At 33.4% G+C, this 20,312-nt stretch overlaps 1 protein-coding gene across 10 annotated transcripts in view; it reads right to left on the bottom strand.

Annotated features, from left to right (window-relative positions):
• The window catches only part of LOC117181592 (protein lap4), a 485,727-nt gene that overhangs the window by 179,679 nt on the left and 285,736 nt on the right, over positions 1-20,312 (bottom strand). For 9 of the 10 annotated variants that reach the window (XM_033374437.1, XM_033374439.1, XM_033374438.1 and 6 more), the window contains 3 exons: positions 17,039-17,194; positions 16,807-16,887; positions 15,870-16,718 (listed from right to left, as the gene is read on the bottom strand). In XM_033374437.1, coding sequence (XP_033230328.1) covers positions 15,870-16,718; positions 16,807-16,887; positions 17,039-17,194 — 1,086 coding nt within the window. The remainder of the gene's footprint in view (positions 1-15,869; positions 16,719-16,806; positions 16,888-17,038; positions 17,195-20,312) is intronic. The other variant, XM_033374444.1, reaches the window with a different exon arrangement.

The following is a 20,312-nucleotide window of genomic DNA, read 5'->3' as shown; positions in this document are numbered from 1 at the left end:
GAGGGTGGAATCAGACCATCAGCCATTAAGTTTGTAGATAAATGGGGAGGGTGGCTAAAGGCAGGGTAGGGAAGAAGGGTTGTTGGGGTAGAGTGGCATAAACGAGAGAGGCGATAGAGAAGTATCAGGAGCAGTAGGGCAGCGTTAGCTTTAAGTGGTACTTAGTTAGAAGAAAGAAATGGTGAAGCTGTGGTGGGCTAGAGAATGCCAAATGACCAAGAGAAAGGTGAAAAAAAACAGGATGTGGAAGGAAGGAACCACAAAAAGGGAGGAATACGTAGAAATGAGGAAGGAGTTTAAGGTGCTGTGTAAAAACAAAGAGCAGTAAAAGGAAAAAGAGCTGGAAGAGGAGTTTAGAAGTGTTAAGACAGAAGGGGACATGTGGAAGGTAATTAATTGGTTTAGGAAACGTAGGGTGGGGATAAGTGAGAAGATAGAGAGATAAGGGGAATAGAAGAACGAGGATGGTAAATGGGGATGAGCTAAATGACGAGACAGGGAAACTGCGGTACAGTAGGTGAAAGAGTTTGTATACCTGGGCTTCCTGTTTTGAAGAAATGAGGGAGTGGATGGTCATATAAAAGAGAGAGTGAGAAGGGCAAATGTGGTGATGAGGCAGGTGTGGGGTCTGGGGAAGAGGTTGTTCGCAGATGATTTTGTAAGGAGAATGAAATTGTTTGATTCGCTAGTGATGAGTGTCTTATTTTACGGAGTGGAGGTGTGGGGGGTGGAAGGTAAGTGAGGAGGTAAATAAGATACAGGAGAGGTAAGTAAAGTGGACACTGGGGTTTACAAGAAATACGCCAAACATATTGTCAGAAGGAAGATAGGAAGAACGAGTATAGGGATTATAACAAGGAGACGAGCGTGTAAATATGAGAAGAAATTTTTGGAAGAGGGGGGAAATAAGCTGGTTAGAGAGTGTTGGTGGGAGAAAAACAGACGCAGGGGTGAAAAGATGGAGGTGGGTAGGCAAAGGTATTTTAGAACGAATGGATTGCAGATGGATGAAGTGAGAAGAATGCACGAGCAAGGAAAAAAGGTATATGAGTTGTTTAAAAGAAGGGTATGGAGAAAGAGAAGGCAGAAGGAGAGGCGAGAATAAGAGATTCAAGGTTTAACGGGAACTATGTGTGGATTATGCCAAGAGAAAGGGCGCAATATTTGTTGAGCACTGGTTGGAGCAGTGTGAAGAGGTGGAAAGGAACGGGATAATCATGGAGGTATTGTTGCATGAAAGGGGGGACAAAAGGCAGTGTCATGGGTGAAGAAGGTTTTGGGTAAGGTGGAGAAGAAGAGAAGGAATATTTTTGTTGTTAAAAGTTACATTTAATTGTCAAAAAACTTTCGAACACTGAATGTTCAATGATTTTAAACGTGTTCAGAAACACATGAGTCATTTTCGAAATTTCAAACCTCTATAAGAGAGCCTCCAAAATAAAAAAAAAAATTACATTTCTCGATATTTAGTTAAGATAGTGTATAAATATGACGAAACAAGATAAGCCACTGAACCGGACATTGACATCAATACTAAGAGGTAATACTAAATGGCCGATAATGAACAGGTCGAATTTTCAAATAACCACAGATGAAAAATAGCGTGCCAAAGCTCAAAGGATGTAAAATTGTCAATTGAATTTAGTTTATTACCATTTTTTATATGTTGAAATATTAAATTTAATGCAAAATGTATTCATAGACCTGGTTTATATTTAATATTTCAGTCTGAAGATTATTTGAAATTTTATCAAATTTTTTGATAAAAATATATTCAATTATACGACGTTTATTAGTGTTTTGTTCCAATGGTAAAATTCTAATGTTATTAAAATTAAAATAAAAAAAGTGATCAAAATTCAATGAGTAAAGTAAACTAAATTAAATTCACAATTTTAAATCCTTTGAGTTTTGGCGGGCTATTTTTCATCTGTGGTTATTTGAAAATTTGACCTGCTCATTATCGTCCATTTAGCATTACCGGTTAGCATTTATGTCAATATGATTGCCCCGTTCAGTGGCTTGTTTTGTTTCGTCATATTTATATGCTGTCTTATTTAAATATAAAGAAATATAATTTTTTATTATTTTGGAGGCTCTCTTATATGGGTTTCGAATTTCGAAAATGACTCATGTGTTTTTGAACACGTTTAAAATCATAGTACCATCTCTGATGATATAGCAGATAAATTAAAAAATTTTAAAAGAACATTAATTGATCGAAAATTTTTGACAATTAAATGTAACTTTTGACTACGTATTTAAATGACAGGTAATAACAAAAATATGTTTTTACATTTCTAATTGGTTATTATAATTTAGTTTTTCATTAATTGTATATAAAAGAAAAAAACTTTGTATATTAGAGAAGGAATGTTTTCCTGATGAAGGCCCAAAGTGAGAGTCGAAATAAGGTAATATGGAAAATTTTCAAAAAATTTTGAAATCATATGGGCGGTCGGAAAAATAGTAGAAACATCTGGAGCCTTGCTCCAAATAGTTCGTTTAGATCATTCATAGCTATAACGTTTCAGTATGAAATATTTTTTGCACTTTTAATTTTTAAAACACCAAATGAATAGCATAAGAATAGAATGTACTTTCCAGCTTCTCTTTTAAGTTCCTTATTTCACACTAATGTAATAAAATTAAATTAATGATACATACAAACTACTTAAAATAAAACTAAAACATCGGATTATCGAGACTTCTAAGTAAAATTGAACGTCTACTGTTATATATGTACATATGAAAAAAATAGGAATCGATAGGAAAAGGCAATTTCAGAGAAAACTGGATGGAAGGAATGAATTCTTATACATACTTAGATATGAAAAGACAATGTACAAGATGATGACGGCCATTTAGTCTGAAGTTCTCCAAAGCAAAATTAGATATTTTAAAAATAATGTTTACTAAACCCAGCTGGAACCACGTTAACTTCCAGGACTCGGCTACCCACGTTGGGTGGAATCCAACCCAGCGCAATATTTTATGATTTTTGTAGTTAAATTCGAAACTTTGAACAAACTCACGATAGCTAATTCATAGGAAAGCAATAAATCATCAATTTCAGACAATGAAATTTTTATTACATCCAAATATATGAAGAAAAAAGTAGTAAACACAGGTACTACATAGCATTTTTTTCTTTTTTTAATAAAAATGAAAAACCTGAACAAAGTAGAATTGGAAACAGTAAAACAAAACAGCTAAACTTTTTTTCGCAAATTCTCAGCATTAAGAGACTAGGAAAGCAAAATACTATGAACAAATTCAAAAAATGAAAAACTGGTAGGAAATAAAATTTAAAACAGACTTGTACAAACAGTAGGACAAATTCACAAAAATAATGCTAACGCATAATACTGTAAGAAAAACTCTTACTTTTCACCTGCAAAGTCTGGAGTCAGACTGACAACGAGGTTACTGAAATGGAGAAGGTGATAAGAAATGTTGGCGCGTGCGCAGCTTCAATGAACCAGAGCATGGGTGGGATTCCACCCATACGTGGTTCCAGCTGGGTTAATTTAAAAGTACAAGAAATTAAATAAATAATCTAGATATTCATAGTGATTAAAAAAACCATATGAAATAGCGATTAAATTAGTGATCAACATGTAATGCACAGTATGTCCTTGACAAAAGAAACACCAAATTACGTTTCTCAAGCAGTAGGTAAATAAAAAAAGCGTTTTAAGTGACAAGTAAAATAGGCATATACTTGCAGCAGTAGTTGAGTTACGGGTAAGCAATTCATATTAAAAAATAGCTAGATAAGGATATTGGTGACATCACCGAATTTCAATGTGATTTTATATACTATAAAATGTTCTCTAAAACTTCACCTAATCAGTAAATGAAATTAAACTACCTTTTTTTACTATGAAAAGAATGAGAAAGCGCTACAAAATATTTTTTTTAAATTGGAATTTTGAATTTTATGCCGAAAAATTAGGCTTGCTAATTGGGCCGAGCAGCGAAAGTAGTCATCGACCTGACTAGCAAGGTTGGTAAGGTGGGTCGAGAAATAAATATGGCTCCTAATGTTGCAGTGAAACCTACTTACACGTTTATTATTAAAAAAGGCTTAGAAAGTACGAGGGCCTAAAAGGTGTTTAAAATACCTGAAAATTTATTTTCTATACAAAATTTGTATAGTGTGACAGTACGAATGTACCAAAACTACACATAGGGCGCTACGAAAGTTTTACAATACAAACAAACCTTTTATAGTTTTTCGAAGTACTTTCCACCGCAGTGAATACACTTTTTCATACGCCGAAGCCAGTCATCGAACCAACCCTGCCACTTTGCTTCTGGAAGATCTGCACACGCTTGGTCCCACGCCGTCAAAAGGTCAGTTTCGTTAGCGAATCGACGCTCTTTTAGTTGTTTTTTTTTACTTTCAGAAACAAACCAAAGTCAGAAGGAGCAAGATCTGGACTGTAAGGAGGGTGATCTAGAATAGTCAGTCCAGATTTGACCAACAAAGCTACTGTGACCTTCGCTCTGTGAGCCGGTGCATTGTCGTGGTGGAATAGCCAGGTGCTGAGTCGAGATTTCGGACTTATGTTTTTGAGTTGGTTTATGACTTGAGGTAAACATACTATAGTGTACCAGGAAGAGGTGACTGTACGCTGGATTTCCAAGACGACCTTATCCACAATGCCGCGTTTCCCAAAGAATACTGCAATCATTCTTTTGTTTACAGATCGAGACATCCGCATCTCCACTGGAGCATCCTCATCCTCAAACAGACAGATCTTGTTTTGTGATTTTGTTCGAACGTCGTAATAATACAGCCAGGTTTCGTTGCCTGTTATAATACTATTTACATCCCGAGAAGATCCCGATTCAAGTCTTTTTAGCATTTTTTGGCACCACTTTACTCTCGCTGTCATTTACTCCTCGGTCAAAGCATGTGGTACCCATAGAGTACAAACGTTCCTAACATGTAAATGTTTGATAAAAAGAGATATTTCGGGTTTCACTCGTGTAAAAAACTACGAATTGCTTGCCGACGTTTCGTGAACATTGCAGTTCACATCTTCAGGGCTGACCTGAAACTGAGATATCAGGTCACGATGTTCTTAGGTATACTATTTACGATGCCTGTGATTGGCCAGAGCGCCCCACCGTGGGGACTGGTCGAACTTGATTGGCCAATCAAGTCTTTTTTAAAAAATGCGGGAGAACGGAAAGCCAAATCGGATTGGTATTATATCCATTGTCCCTATTAATGTTATTAGGGTTTTTTTAGGATTTCGATTGCTTCTCTATGTTTTCTTGGAAATTTGTTTTGTGTTTTTGCAATGACTGTTGTTTCATCCAATAAAATGTTATGTCCTGTTTCGATATGAAGTTCAGCTAGTGCTGATTGCGTGAAATGTTTTAGCCTGACTTTACTTTTATGTTCCCTCATACGTTGGCTTACCGCTCTCCCGGTTTCTCCAATATAGACTTTGCCACAAGAACAAGGGATTTTATATATTCCTGGATCACTGAGGGGTGCCTTTTTATCTTTAGGGTTATTTAGTAGTTGTCCTATTTTCACAGGTGGCTTAAATATGGTTTGGATGTTGTGTTTGTTGAAAATTTTTCCTATTTGTTCTGTGACACCTTGGATGTAGGGTAGGGTGTTGGTCATTTTTCTCTCTCTTTCGTAGGTTGTGTTGACTTGTTTTTTTGAGTGTGTTTTCTTATTGCTGTATCAATTTGTTTGTTCGTGTAATCGTTCTGTATTAGGATTTGTTTAACGTTTTGTAATTCCTTTTGTCAGTTATCATTGTCTGTTATGGAGACAGCTCTGTATATAAGGGAGTTGATGACCGTTATCCTAATGTCCTAATGTGTTATCACCTAATGTGTTATCACCTAATATTATCTAATGTGTGATGTCCTAATGTGTTATCAGATTTTTTGTGAACTAATACGTCCAAGAAAGGCAATTTTCCATTTTGTTCTATTTCCATGGTGAACTGGACATTAGGATGTAATGCATTGATAAAATCGAAAAACTTATTTAGTTCATCTCGTCCATGCCGCCAGATGACAAATGTGTTATCAACGTAACGGAACTAGAATTCTGGTTTAAGTTTGACTTGGTTGAAGATTTTAGTTTCTAGATGTTCCATAAAGACATTGACTATTACAGGTGAGATTGGGGATCCCATTGCTGCCCCTGAGGTTTGTTCGTAGAATTGGTTATTGAACGAGAAGTAAGTATTATTGAGACAGTGTTCTATCAAAGGTACAAGCTCGGAAAGGAAGTTTTTGAAAAATTTAATAATATCAATTGTATCCGAGATTGGTACTTTCGTAAAAAGAGACACTATGTCGAAACTCACTATGATGTCTTGGGGTTGAATGTGAATCTGTTGCATCTTTTTAATGAGGTCAAATGAGTTTTGGACGTGAGTGATGGAGTTTCCTATAAAAGGATTTAGTTTCGCAGCGAGGAAACGTGCTAGGTTGTAAGTTGGTGAGTTTATTGCGCTGACGATCGGTATGAGTGGAATGTTTTCTTTGTGGATTTTTGGGAGCCCGTAAAGTTTTGGAGAGATGGGATTAGTAGGTATTAAGTTAGATATTGTTTGGCTGTCAAGTTTAGAGTCTTTGAGAAGAGTTTTTGTTTTACTGACTATTGTTTTTGTGGGGTCCTTTTTAAGTTTTTTGTATGTATCGTCAGTTAGAAGGTCCATGATTTCGTTGTTATAGTCTTCTTTATTCATTTTTACTGTTGTGTTGTCTTTGTCTGAGGGTAATATTATAATATCTTCATTTTGAGTGAGTTCTTTAATTGCGGTTATTTCCTGTTTTTTTAAGTTTGAGGAGGGAACTCGAGCTTGGCGTAAAATGTTGGCCGTCCTGCGTCGTATGTCATTCGCTTTTTCGGGTGGAAGGGCATATATGTTTATGCATATATGTTATGCAGTTTATGTTTACTTTTATAAATGTTTATGCAGAATTCGATGGACTGCTGGTGCACTAATGTTCAACATTGGCTCTATCTGTCGGTACGTGATTTTTCTATTATCATTCAGTAGATTATTCACAGACGCAATGTTTTCCGATGTCACCACTTCCGGCGGTCGACCTGAGCGCGCGTCGTCCGTGAGACCGAAATTTCCCCTTTCGAACTGTTTGTACCATCGGAAAATTGTTGTGTGATGCGGACAATCCTTACCCAATACCGGAGACATTTCCTCAAAACTTTGGTCTACACTTAAACCGCGAGAAAAGTTGTATTGAATTATCGGACGATATTCTTCCTTTGTCCACGACGCCATTTCTCAATCGTTCCGGGCTGCGTGCTTAGACTGTCCTGAGACCTGAGTCAACAGGTTTCTTCTTCCAACCTAATTTTTGACGCTCTTTCTAATGACTCTAGGATCATCTCTCTTCTTCCAATAGGTTTCGCGTATTGCAAAACTTTCGTAGCGCCCTACGTATATGTGGATGATCATAAATTTTATCTGATCAACTGTCTATACGTCGGTACATAATCATGCGAATAATACTTGCCTTATACTTGCATTTAGAAATAAAACACTTTTTCTAAACCTCGTATTATTATCCTATTTCTAAGATAAATCTGAAAAACCTAGCTCATGCGTGCTCAAGATTCCATAAAGAAATAGGCGGACACCCATCTCTTTCTAGTCGAAGCTGATTCGTAGAGAAATTGAACTATACTCGTACTATCATTGAAACTCCACGATATCAACGAATCCAGTTTGGCAGAAAGAGACAGGGTGTCCATCAAAGTCCAACCATTCTCTCTTTCGCAGATTTTTGTGTTCTACACAGAGTTAGAAGTCCACTTCTGTTAGAATTTAAACTAGTTTATCAATACGATCCTGAATTAACGCGTAACCTGGCCCACCGTCAGCCGCAAAATTGGCGCTATAGAAGAGTTTCACTATAATAGCTTAACCATTACACCTGAACTAAATTGTTAATACCAAACAAAATCATTTAATTTAATCGGTTTCAGTCTTTTTCTAACAGGTCTTGAATTTCTAATCACATTAACGTCTGGATTATTTTCAACTTGTTCCAATGTAGTTACTCTCCTTTGAAGTCTCTGTCAAAATTTCCTTCTTATCTGGCATCAAACTCAAAGAAAAAATGTGTATTCTTCCATTTAACAGCTGCCACAGAATTCTCAGGGCTTGAAGAAAAACGCTGCTTTTTTGAATTCTCAAGATCCTCTAACATTGAAATATTTTGAAGATTGTCAAGGTCGAGATACGTTTGTGATGTGATTATGGAATTCGCATCACGAAATAACAGTCCAACTGCCAGTTAAGTCTTAGTTCCAATCAAACTAAATTCCAATTCTTTGCAGAGTCGAACCCTCTCAAAAAAGTGTTCTCGTACATCTTCTCTAGGTTGCTGACATCGCTGTTCCATCGCCTTCCATTTTTCAGTTAAAGATTTTTCAACCGTAAAAGTTGCTTTAAACTGCTGACTGAACTGAATCTAATTTTCAATAGTATCAATTCGACTCAGATACCAATTTCTTGCTGCTTTCTTTAGGAGCACTCTTGCTGCTGCAAAAGCTACAGTATCAATCCAACGATGTAACGTAGCATAGTATTCCGACTGCTTCAACCCCGTTCTTGCTTCCGAAGATCTTTCCAGTCCAGTGAAGTCCGTAATATTATGTGACAAGTCCGGAAGAAAATTGTAATGAAAAGTTTCTGGTTATTTCTTCTGCGACACATTTTGCAGTAATGCTGCGTTTTGATCCAAAAGTCTAGTCATAGCTACTAGGACTTGCGACATATTTTGCTGGAATTTTCCCTGAGACTCAATTCCATGTTGCGAAATTTGTTTTGTGGCATTTAAAACTAGGCTTCTTAGATCTTCGGGTTGAACATTGTTATTCAGCGGCTGCTGACTCTGTAGAGGATTAAAACGTCTTAATCGCCTATTATCTAACCTTCCGTGTTCTTTTGATTTGACCTAGCTAATAAGGTGTTGTAGGAAATCCTCCAGCTGCTCAGTGTTTAACCATTCTCAGTGTTCACTATTTTTTTTTTTTTTATTTTCACCGAATATAATTCCGTGACACATATTTGTTTTAAAATTACTGTTCGCGGGCGATTTTAATTGTTTTTCGAATTTAAAATAGAACTATCAATATACGCAAAACGCGAGAAAAATCGAGAACTATCGAGACATTTTTTTTATCATGGCATCCGATATCACGTTCTTTTTTTTATTATTGTTTTACTTCGTTACCTGCGTAAATTGACACAATGAACACAATGAAAGTCCAGGTCACAGCGTTGTTTAAATATGGTTTTCGATACTTTAAACACACATTTTTTCTCAGAAATAAATTATTCAAAAACTTTTTAAAATGTACTGTAATTTGCAGAATTTTATGCGACATTAAAAAATATGTATCATCTAAAATGCATGCAACTACCCCATTCACTGCACTAATCTTCTTAACTTCATATGTCTTACAATTTTTTATGAATCCTAAAAATACGTTAGGAATATTAAGGAAAAAATGAAAATATTTCTAAAAGCTACAATCTGATGTCTACTTCTTACATTCTTTTTTAATATTCAAGCGATTTTTCGGCATTTAAAATCTTTTCTAATCCACGTTTTAATGTATTGAATACAGTTCAATTAATTAGGGAGTCAGAATTTAAACCTGAAAATACTGGGCCTAAATATAATTGTAATTACAGTTTTTAGAAGAATATTAAATGTAATTTTCCGCTTAAAAAAGGCAATTTAAGAAATAATTTTGAAAAATAAATTCAAAAACATACTTATACATTAAGGTGATATTTTGAAGAATTTTTACTTGTTTATATTAAAAAATTTCAAGAATAAAAATATAAAAAATCAGCAACAATATTTATTATTTTAATCCTTTAAAACTATAATGCCTTCCAAGCAAGTAAAAGTAAAAAATGCTGACCCTACTGTCTCAATAGTGCTGAGTGTTATTTACTTACCTACCTCCGAGAAAGAGAGAATAAGGACTGAATATATTATAAATTATCAATGCCACTTAGTACTTGGGTTTAACACAAACCATTATAACCAACTTAGTTTGTCTAACTTATCGAATATAAGTATCAAGTCAACACGTTTGTTTGTCATGCAAGAGTTAATCAAAAATTTCAAACCATCAGGCGCAAATTCAAATCTTCTACAACATTCTGTATTACCAGGCATAACGTACATTTATAAAAGCATGTTCTTCTTGTACAGTCTAGCTCACAATTACTTAATCTTTAACTTGATAAATAAAATCGAGCAGAAAAAAGTAATTGATAATTGTAAAGTTCCATTACGTAAAGTATGGCGAACCTCCAAACAATATTTCTCCGTTCGAAATTTTTATCGAAAGCCGGAAAATAAAAGCCGTAAACACGAGATGTTTAAATTTAAATTTTGTTACAAAATAGCCAACGTGAATAGTACCAGAATGATTTACCCGCGTGCGCATTTTAGTACCAGTTTAAGGTTATCAAAATTGTAGGAACACAATTGAGATGACGGATGCAACAACTCGACAAGCGCTTGAAATCGCGTAGAACTATTGTTCAGCCGGCAAAATCTATCAATAGAATAGGTTAGAAAATTTTCCGATCAAAAATCGATGTTTTGTAAAACAAAACTCGTGATTATTCGGCCGTTTGTTAATCAAAATGCTTGAAATTAGTATGACAATACTTCTACGCGGTTTGGAGCGCTTGTCGAGTTGTTGCATTCGCCATCTCAGTTTTAAGAATGTCTCCAAGTGATTCTCGAAGAAAAATGATATAGCTTTGCAATATTAATCTATTATAACTGCTAAATGCCCAAAAAATATACATATGCCAGTTACTAGTTTCTTTCTGTTCTTGTGGGGAAAATAAAAATATACTGTTATGTGAATGGATGCGCAGTTAAGCTTAACTGAAAGTTTGTTTACGTCTACAAGTGATAATTGTGAAATATTATTATTTTTGTTCATTTGAATACTGGTAATTAAAATGAATTTTAATATAATTTTTTCAAGAATACCGATGAATTATTCAAACCCAAAACTTCATCGTAATTTGCTGTGATTTTTCACATTTATATATATTTTTTCATTATTTTTATTATGAAATATTGGTGAATTTAGTTCTTAATAAATACGTTGATGTTAAGCGTTGTTATCTACAGCTCAAAAATCAATATTTTTTGAATACTGAATTTGAAAATTTGAATATTAAAAAAATATTGATTTTTGACCAGTAGACAAAAAACACTTAACATCCAGTAGACCAGTAGACAAAAACATTCTACAGTAAAATATATACTGATAAACCAACTTAAGTATAATAAATTGATGAACCTATACGATTTTTCAAATTTACGTCAAGGAAAATTTGCAAAGGGCAACAAGTTTTAGAGCTAATGTTTGTCGCAGGGAACGGAAACCGCAGAACGTAAAGTCCCATATACGCGTAATTTACATCGTGTAAGAAACTGGGCACGCAAAATACCTAGTAATTTATCGTAGAAAACTACGTAAATTACCTGGGGTATTTTACTTACCCATCCCTGGTTATGTGTCAAATATGAACCTATAACGTAGGTAACTTTTTCCGATGAAATAATGATAGCACCGAATCTAGTTGATGGTAGAAAAAGGTTCAACATTATAACCAAACGTAGTTCCAATGAATGCTGAAACAATACAAAAAAGTTCAGATAGAAAATTTCATTAAGTTACAAAAAAATGAATAAATGTTGGAACATCAATATCTTGTAATCCGCGCTTAAGAATTATATTGTTTATAATGTTTACCTGCGAACCTAACTTCATGTGGTCATTCACTTTTCATTCGTAAATTTTCTTTAAGTCTTTCTGACATTTTTATTAATATTCTCATTTTGGATTGAATAAATAATATAATACACAGTTATTGAAATACTATTTGCTGTACTAGATTTAGCCTAGTTTTAACAATAAGGAATTGGAGGAGAAAATGTTTTTTTTTGCTTGAAACGCATCCTTTGACAAGCATTTGCAAAAAAACTGTGAATAAATTAAAAAAATTTTTTAAAATATGAAAAACTATATTATAAAAAACCTTATTGTCACAATTTGCATTAAAATTTATCTGCTTATTTTAGCCAATATTATCATTTTCGAAAACATGACGTTTATTCAGTTATGAAACACTATCCTTTAATTCCAATAACATCTTCTCATAGTTTGATAAATAAAAGATAGTTTATACAAAGTCATGCGCGCTGATTCTATAATCATTATCGTTAAATTTGATTATAAATAACTTGTTCTAGATTTGTTAAATAAAAAAATGTGTACATCTACTTGAAAAGGACCCACATTGTCAATCCCGTTTCAGAATTTATATTTGTTTTTTTTAATTAAATTTCAATGAGAAAAAAAATGCGAATAAATGAATATAAAATGCTTTATAACATTTCTATTTTTTAAGTTGTTGTAAATTTTGTAATAAATAATTAATATCCAGGCAGGAAAAAATGAACATACTTGAGTTAATTAGCAGTAAGTGCATGTCCAATAACAACTATCAGAGCCTAATTTCTAAGTGAAAAAAAAAACTTTAGAAAGATACTTAGAAAAAATCACACAATAAATTTTCAGCTAACGTATTTTTGTACTTGATAGAGAATTTTTTTTTAGTTATAAGATAATGGATTATCGCTGTGATAAACGATATAAAATTGATTTCAATTTTAATCTCTAGACGAATTACAAAATTATATCCAATAGGAAAACAAAAGAACAGGTCTTACATTAAAATACTTCCAAGAATGTTATAAATGTTGATATTTTCTTAAGATTATAAAAAAGTGATAAATGTTTCAGCACCCATGGGACTTAGTATGTGTCCTTGTCCAAATTTGGCCGTTTGATTCTTGGACTTAAAATTTCGACGAAATTTCTTTATCAAAAAAAAAAAAAAAAACAAACAAACAAACAAACAAAACAACGATTTCTGTAAAACAGTGGTTCCATCCCATTAATTGGAACTAGTGTTGTGTGATACAATCAATTAATCGATCAATCAATGAATAACGGTAAAAAATTTCGAAAAAAGCAATAAGAAATTCAGTTATGATCGAGTACATTCGGATAAAACGACCAAATGAATAATCAGCCAAACGCGTAATTGGTTACCTAGGATACAACTGTGTCAGTTTTGTCATAGCAAATTCAGGTATTTTAAAAAACTTAGGTTATCAATGTATCGTGGTGTTAATTATTGATTTTGACCATTTTAGGTCAATTTATACTATTAAATGTAATTGGTTATTGATTGTCTCAACCGCTTTTGTTCATAATTCAGTTATGGATTAAAGTACATAGCACTAATGAGAGCATTCGAATTCGAATTTTATGAAATTGATTTTTCATAATCGATTCATTATGTTCTTTCAAAATCTTGAATCCCTACACTTCGGTTCTAACAACAAAGTTTGGAATAGGGGTGTGCTATCTGGATCCTTTTAGCGAACCCTTAACCTGAAATTGCTTACCAAAACTATGCCGACAAACACTGTACACAGCTTGGTTTCTTTACTTTTAATCCATAGATAGGAGTTTGAAATTCTCTTTAAGGTTCCACAAATACAAGAATTTGTATGTATTTTTTACAATTAAATATAATATCTATTTACATCCGATTCAGCGCATAAAGTAATTTAAACATTTCGAAATTTCTATTTCTGACCTGCATTACTACGTGTACGTATGTAAAAAGCCAAGGTATAAATATAATTATACTTACAAGGAAGGTATCCCAGGTGTTCTTCGCCGATTTTGATGAACTTGATATATGTTTTAGAGGACCAAAAACTAAGCTACTTGTATTTTTTTATCAGTGGAAAAACACTTTAATGGGAGTGAAACGCCCCCTCGAATATACGGGTAGAAAGTGACTGTCTGATTGGTTCAGATAGAAGAAAATTATATTTTTGAACGAAACTAAAAAATACCACAAAAAAAGTTATATAATAATGTAAGACTAAGATGACGTGTTTGTGGAGATTTTTCGAAAATCAAGTTTCTCACTTCATCACAAATGTGCATTAGGGTGGTCCAAAAATGCATGGCAAACTTTTTTTTCATGCTAGAGGGCAACCACCCCTCCACCCATTTCATTTCAAATCCGAAAAAATTCCAGTAATTAAAAAATTTTTTTTTAACAGGTTCCGGTTCGCCCGCGTTAAATGCATGGAGAAAAATTACTTTTTTTAGTTATTGTTATATTTAAAGCCAAAAATGTTCATTCTTCATCAAATCGACCTTTTGAGCCCTGTATTATCGTATTTTTTTTACTTAAAATTATTTAAACTTAAAATTATTTAAACAAATGGAATTTGTTTTTTAAAAAAACTTCAAATTAATTGACTAATGTTGACAAAAATTCTAATAAAGAAATAGTAATCATTTTTATTGAAAAAATAATTATTTTAAAAACAAAAATGGTTTTAACAAATTACATTTGTTTAAATAATGGCAAATTAATTAACTAATGTTGAATGCTTCGTTGGACAATTCTCTATAAGACTATACTTTTCCTTCACATTTTCCCAAGCCCTAAAAAATTATTCCAAAAAATAAAAAAAGTGATTTTTCCCCATATATTTTACATAGGAAACATCAAGTCCAAACTGGCACCTGTTATAATAAAAAAATTAGCGAATTTCTTTTTGGGATTTGAAATGAGATGGGGGGGGGGGATTGTAACCTCTAAGAACAAGCGTGTTTGAGCCACCCTATTGTGCATATAAGTGACATTCTATTTCAATAAAAATGTATATTCGGGTAGTTTTCGGGGTCGCTTAACCTAAATCTGATAATAGAAATTCAAAATGGCGGATATATAATCTTTATTTGTATAAGAATCACGGATTCATACAAAGAAGTTGCAGCTTAAAATAGCACTAATTATCATTACATAAATTCCTAATTGTTTTCAATTATACACCTTCAAAGATCTTAATTACAAATATATTTGTCTTTCTATTATCGCTAGCTTCAGGATTATTCAAAATTTTATACGAGGTATTTCTCAGTTCTTACACAGCCTTAACTTCGCTTATATATAATTTTCTTTCGGTGGTAAAAACATGACACTCTGTTAATAAATTATACACGTATTTAAATGTCTATCTTTATATATTTGAGGTCGAAAAATTCCAATAATACAGAAGAGTATCGAGATTTGCGACCTCAAAAATAGAAAAATAGACATTTTTTTTAATCCACTTATTTTCAAAAATTTTGATCCCCTATATTGAATCCACCATTTTGAATTTCTGTTAGCAGATTTTGATTCAGCGATCCCGAAAACTCCACGGATATAACTTTTTTAGTTAAATGGCATGTCATTGATATGCACATTTATGATGAAGCGAGTTAAGAGGTGAAATGAAATTTCCATGAAATTTGATTTTGGAAAAATCTCCAAAAACACGTCAACTTACTCTTACAATGTTATTTAACATATTTTTTTGTCGGATTTTTCGGCTCATATTTTACCTGGATTTACAAATTTTTAAATTACTTTAATTATTTTTGGGGTTAGTTTACACCTATGGTTTCGTTCAAAAATATAATTTTTTTCTATGCGGACCAATCAGTAACTTTTTACCCCTCTATTCGAGGGGTTGGTTCACCCTCTTGAAAGAGGTTTTCCGTTTATAAAAAATACCAGTAGCTTAGCTTTTGGTCCTCTACAATATGTATCAAGTTCATTAAAATCGACTACTGATACCTGGGATAACTTCCTTGTTAGAAATTACACATGCATGTAGAAAAAACAACTCAGTTCTCATGCATCAAGCTAACCAGGACATACCTCGATGATAACTGGTAAGACCAAGTGGTTGTCGGTGACTCTAGTAACAACAGTCTCTGTAAGTGTACTCTTCGTGATGGTCTCGGTAACTTTACCCAGCGTCGTTGGCGCTGGCGGAAAACTAACGTCCCCGGGTAAATTATCGGGCTGCTTGATTGTCACCGTCACAATGGGGCCATGATGGGAGTCTAACGAGGGCGAGGAGGTCGGAGGTCGAAGGAAGTGAGCGGGGATCATGGCTTGAAATTCCTCATTCGTCATTGGTTTGGCTACCTGTATGTCTTCCTGAGGACTTGATGATCTGGGTTCTGCCGTCGCTGTTGGTGCTAAATTCGGCGTTGGTGTACTGCCAGCGTTGGTTGTTGGTGTAAGATCTGTATTCGTACTTGGCGTTGATGTCAATTGGGAAAAGCTGTATCTTGGGGCTGGCTGCGGATGTAATTGGCTGGTTACGGAGGTTGTGGTTACCGATGCAGGCCTTTTAGTAAAATTCATGGCTTCACTGTCACCATTCATTTTAGATACCCCGTTCATGGGCTCAGTTTTGATGGGTTGCGGTGTATTTGCTGCCGAATTTGGGGATAAAGATTTGTCCGCATCCATGGACCGACGATAACTGACGTATCCTGGTCTGTTAACCATGTAACTATTGGGACTGTAAAGGCCCGTGTAAGGTTTGGGAACACCAATAACGTGAGGTGACTTTTCAGAAGGCGTTATTAAATTAGCTGGATGTGCTTGAGAAAGAGGTATTTCGCGTTCAACTACTAGCCGAACGAATCTTTCTAAGCCAGTCAGTAAAGCTACTGCTTGGTCATGTTTGGCTTCTGCCATTTCAACACCATTAATCTGAAAACATACACGGATATTAAAACATTTAATATCAGTAGTTATTCACATACATAAACATAAAAAATAAACACATGAATGTACTTACAGATATTACTTTGTCCCCTATTCGTAATTTTCCATCTTTCTGCGCTACTCCGCCATCGGTTATTCTCGAAATAAATATGGCCTTAAAAATGTAATAAAACTTTAACTAAAGGCGCTTTCTCTCATTTTATTAAAAAAAAAGTCGATAAAAGTCAACAAAGGTGTATTACAGATCTCTTTATGATTTTGAAAAGAAAACTGCTTTATAAAACTATTTCGAATCAGGAACTTACATCGGAATTAGCTTCAAATGGTGCAGATCCTTTTCCACCTGCAATGCTAAAACCAAGTCCATTCTGGTCGCGAATAAGTGTGGTATGTACAAGAACGGCTATTAAAGGCTCCACAGTTGGTTTAACTGCTGACAATGGTTCTGGAATTTTTTTTATCTGCGAAATTTTAAATATACATGTACTTGGTCCGAGAAAATCATCCCTTTGTTTCTCAAGAAGGATAGCGTAATAATTGTAAATGTTGTAACAATTTACACAAAAGTTTAAAAATATAAGGATATGAAATACATGTATGGTAGTGCAAAATTCTATACAAATTAAAAAATATAGGCTAAATATTCAAAGTTCTAAAAAAGTTGTGTAAACTATTACGTAGTAAATCGTATCATAAAAAAGAGGTTAAAATCATTTCTCCAAAAGTGAAGCCACGTTTCCACTCGTCGGATTTGAATTCGCTGCTTCATCTATTGGTTGAATCTGATTTTGAGAATCTATATAAACGGAGTTTGCGAAAAAGTTATTCATGTGTATTGTTAGGTAAAGAACAGAGCTGATAACCTTGTGTTTGTAGAGTTTGCGCAATACTTATTCACGCTTTTTTGGCAACCCTGATCCTAATTGACATGTGGGCTCATGATAGCTGACAAGGATGAGAGGAAAGAATACTCGCAAATTAAGAATGGCCGGAGTATGTTTACAGTCCATACTTATGTATATACGCAAGTGGCATTGTAAACGAATTCCTTTTTATAGGCGTAATTTTTTTCAGTAAAAAACTGCATTGATGGATCTGGATTAATCTGGAATAATTGTTATATAATCGATGGGGACTTACAGACATTTAAATGTATTGTTTCTAAGATCTATTTTGCATTAAGAACAAATTTTTTAAATCAAAATTAACAGATAGTGGGAAAAAATAAAAAGTAGAAAATTGTAGGTTTGGGTCATATTCGAAAAATTATAATTTGAGAACAAAAAAATATTTTTAGATTCCTAAATCCTCAAATTGGAAATGAAAATAAAAGAGGCGGCAGAAAATATTAAATGATTCTAAGTAAACTATGGTCTTCTACAAAGGCAATGCTTCCTCATTTCAATGGAGTGGCCCACTAAGAGATAATTCTTTTTATAATATAGTTTGACCTTCTAAATTTACATATTTTAGCAAAATAATAAATCCCTATTTTGTTAATATAAGACTTTTTAAACTTCCGTAAGACTTTAAAGTTGTGTGATCTGCAAAACTGAAAAAGAAAAGAAAGTATTTTGGTATAATAATTCTTCTTTCTTATAAAAAAGTGTGATAGGATCAAAAATTTTCAATATTAAAAACTTAAAGAATACGAGTACCAAGGTTACTTCAATGCTATCTATGAAAAGGGTTCAATATGAAACAGTCAGAAATCATGTAAGCCGAAAAACAAAAAGAAACTTTTCTCTTCTATAATGTAGTTCATAAAGATCATGCTTTAAATGTGAATTAAATTCTTAGTAAACGGGAACAAAAAACCTTTTCAGGACGCAATCATAAAAATGGCGTGTTTTCATGCCTCCATAGACAAACAAAAAAGTACGCGTTATGAGCGGTGTCTGACGCTGCGTTGGATAAGTTGCAAATGAGGGTTCATTAGCATGGTTTGACATTAAGGGAGCTCGATTTTTGCGTGTCTGTATTTTCGTAATGCTTAAGAGAGACCGTGGTTGACAAATATAGAAAGAGAAATTCATATCGGATTAGTGAATCGATGTTTTTAACGAGAAGTTTAGCGTGCTATTTGAGTAATTTTATACAAACACAGTTTCACCCGCTTTCACATCATTCATGATTTTATAATGAAAAATCTCGCGCATGCTTGTCCGACTCAGAATGCGATGTTAGGTTTATCATGGAGTCACGAAAACATGTCTTTTATGATTCTGGTGTGAAAAGTATCATGCGTGACTACTGTGAACTGACGGCTTTCTCATTGAAAGTCGCGCCATGTTTATGCAATTTATATCCGGTTACCTATGACACGTTACAAAAACATTGCGATCGATAAAAAAATGCCGTCAGTTCACACTAGTCACGTAATGTACTATTTTTCGACTTATTTTGTAGCTAAAACTTTTAGTTTCCAAAATAACAATTTTTTAAATGATTTCAGCGTATCCTAAGATATTTTTATAAACAAGAAATTATGGAGGTAATTTGTTTCTATTTAAATAAAAATTTGCCGGTGTAAGGCCTTAATTTAAGGGGAAAGACTTTTTAGAGACGATTTTTTGTTGTAAAAAAGGGCGACAATGTTATTATTGTAACTTTATTGTAACTTTTAGAAGAAAAGGAGATTTTCGTATAAAACATGCTACGAAACATTTAGAACATTCATTATATTTACTATTTTCCTTTGTTCTATAACAATGAAATGTAGGAAATACATTGATTATAGTAAAACTATTAACTGTCCACCTTATTTCGCATACTACTCTCATCGAGCAGAAAGCACATGATTTACTTTAATTTAACCCTTAAAGGTCCCCATGGGGTCGTTAGTGCCCTGACACTTTATATTCAAATTTACGAAGTTCGTTCTTCAGTTTTTAATCTTTTTTTCAATGTCTTAAAATTTCAATTCACGCTAAAATATTAGAAAGCTTCTACGCAATAAAAAATTACGACTGGGGTCTTCAAAAAACCCATGAGGACTTCAACGTTATACCAAAGTAAGAGGACCTTTAAGGGTTACTAACTACAAATTAGAGATCGCACTGTTGACATTGGATGAAAAAATGTTCCAAATAATATTCCAACTTATATTTTCAACCAATTTTGAAGTCTTTTTTAAATAGAACCTAAATAATTTTTTAAATATCTTTGAGAGCCGATTTTAAGAAAAAATTGACAACGTTTTTTTATTTAAGTATAAACTTTGCAAAATCGCAAACTTTTAAGTTGAGTCATTAACAATGCATAATTGTTCAGTTTGAGTGACATTAATATGTAATCGATAAATGCAGATTCTTAAAATACTTATTGAGAAATTATAACAAATAAAGAATTTTCTTATTAACAATTGTATTGTTGTAAACAGCAGTATGAGATTTTGTAATCATTTAAAATTTTTATTAAGTGAATTTTGTCTGTAATCCTATTTGGAGGCATGTAAAAGTATTATATTTATATCAAGGTGGCGAGTAAAGAAGGATTTCGAAATTCCCTGATTTTTCCCTGAATTTTCCCTGAACGAAAATTGAAATTCCCTGATCACTTCTCAATTTTTTAACAGTC

This window comes from Belonocnema kinseyi, chromosome 10 (genome assembly GCF_010883055.1).
Source record: "Belonocnema kinseyi isolate 2016_QV_RU_SX_M_011 chromosome 10, B_treatae_v1, whole genome shotgun sequence".
NCBI classification, from domain to species: Eukaryota; Metazoa; Arthropoda; class Insecta; order Hymenoptera; family Cynipidae; genus Belonocnema; species Belonocnema kinseyi.
The sequence above is the reverse complement of the archived record's forward strand: the minus strand, read 5'-3'. Positions and strand labels throughout refer to the sequence as shown.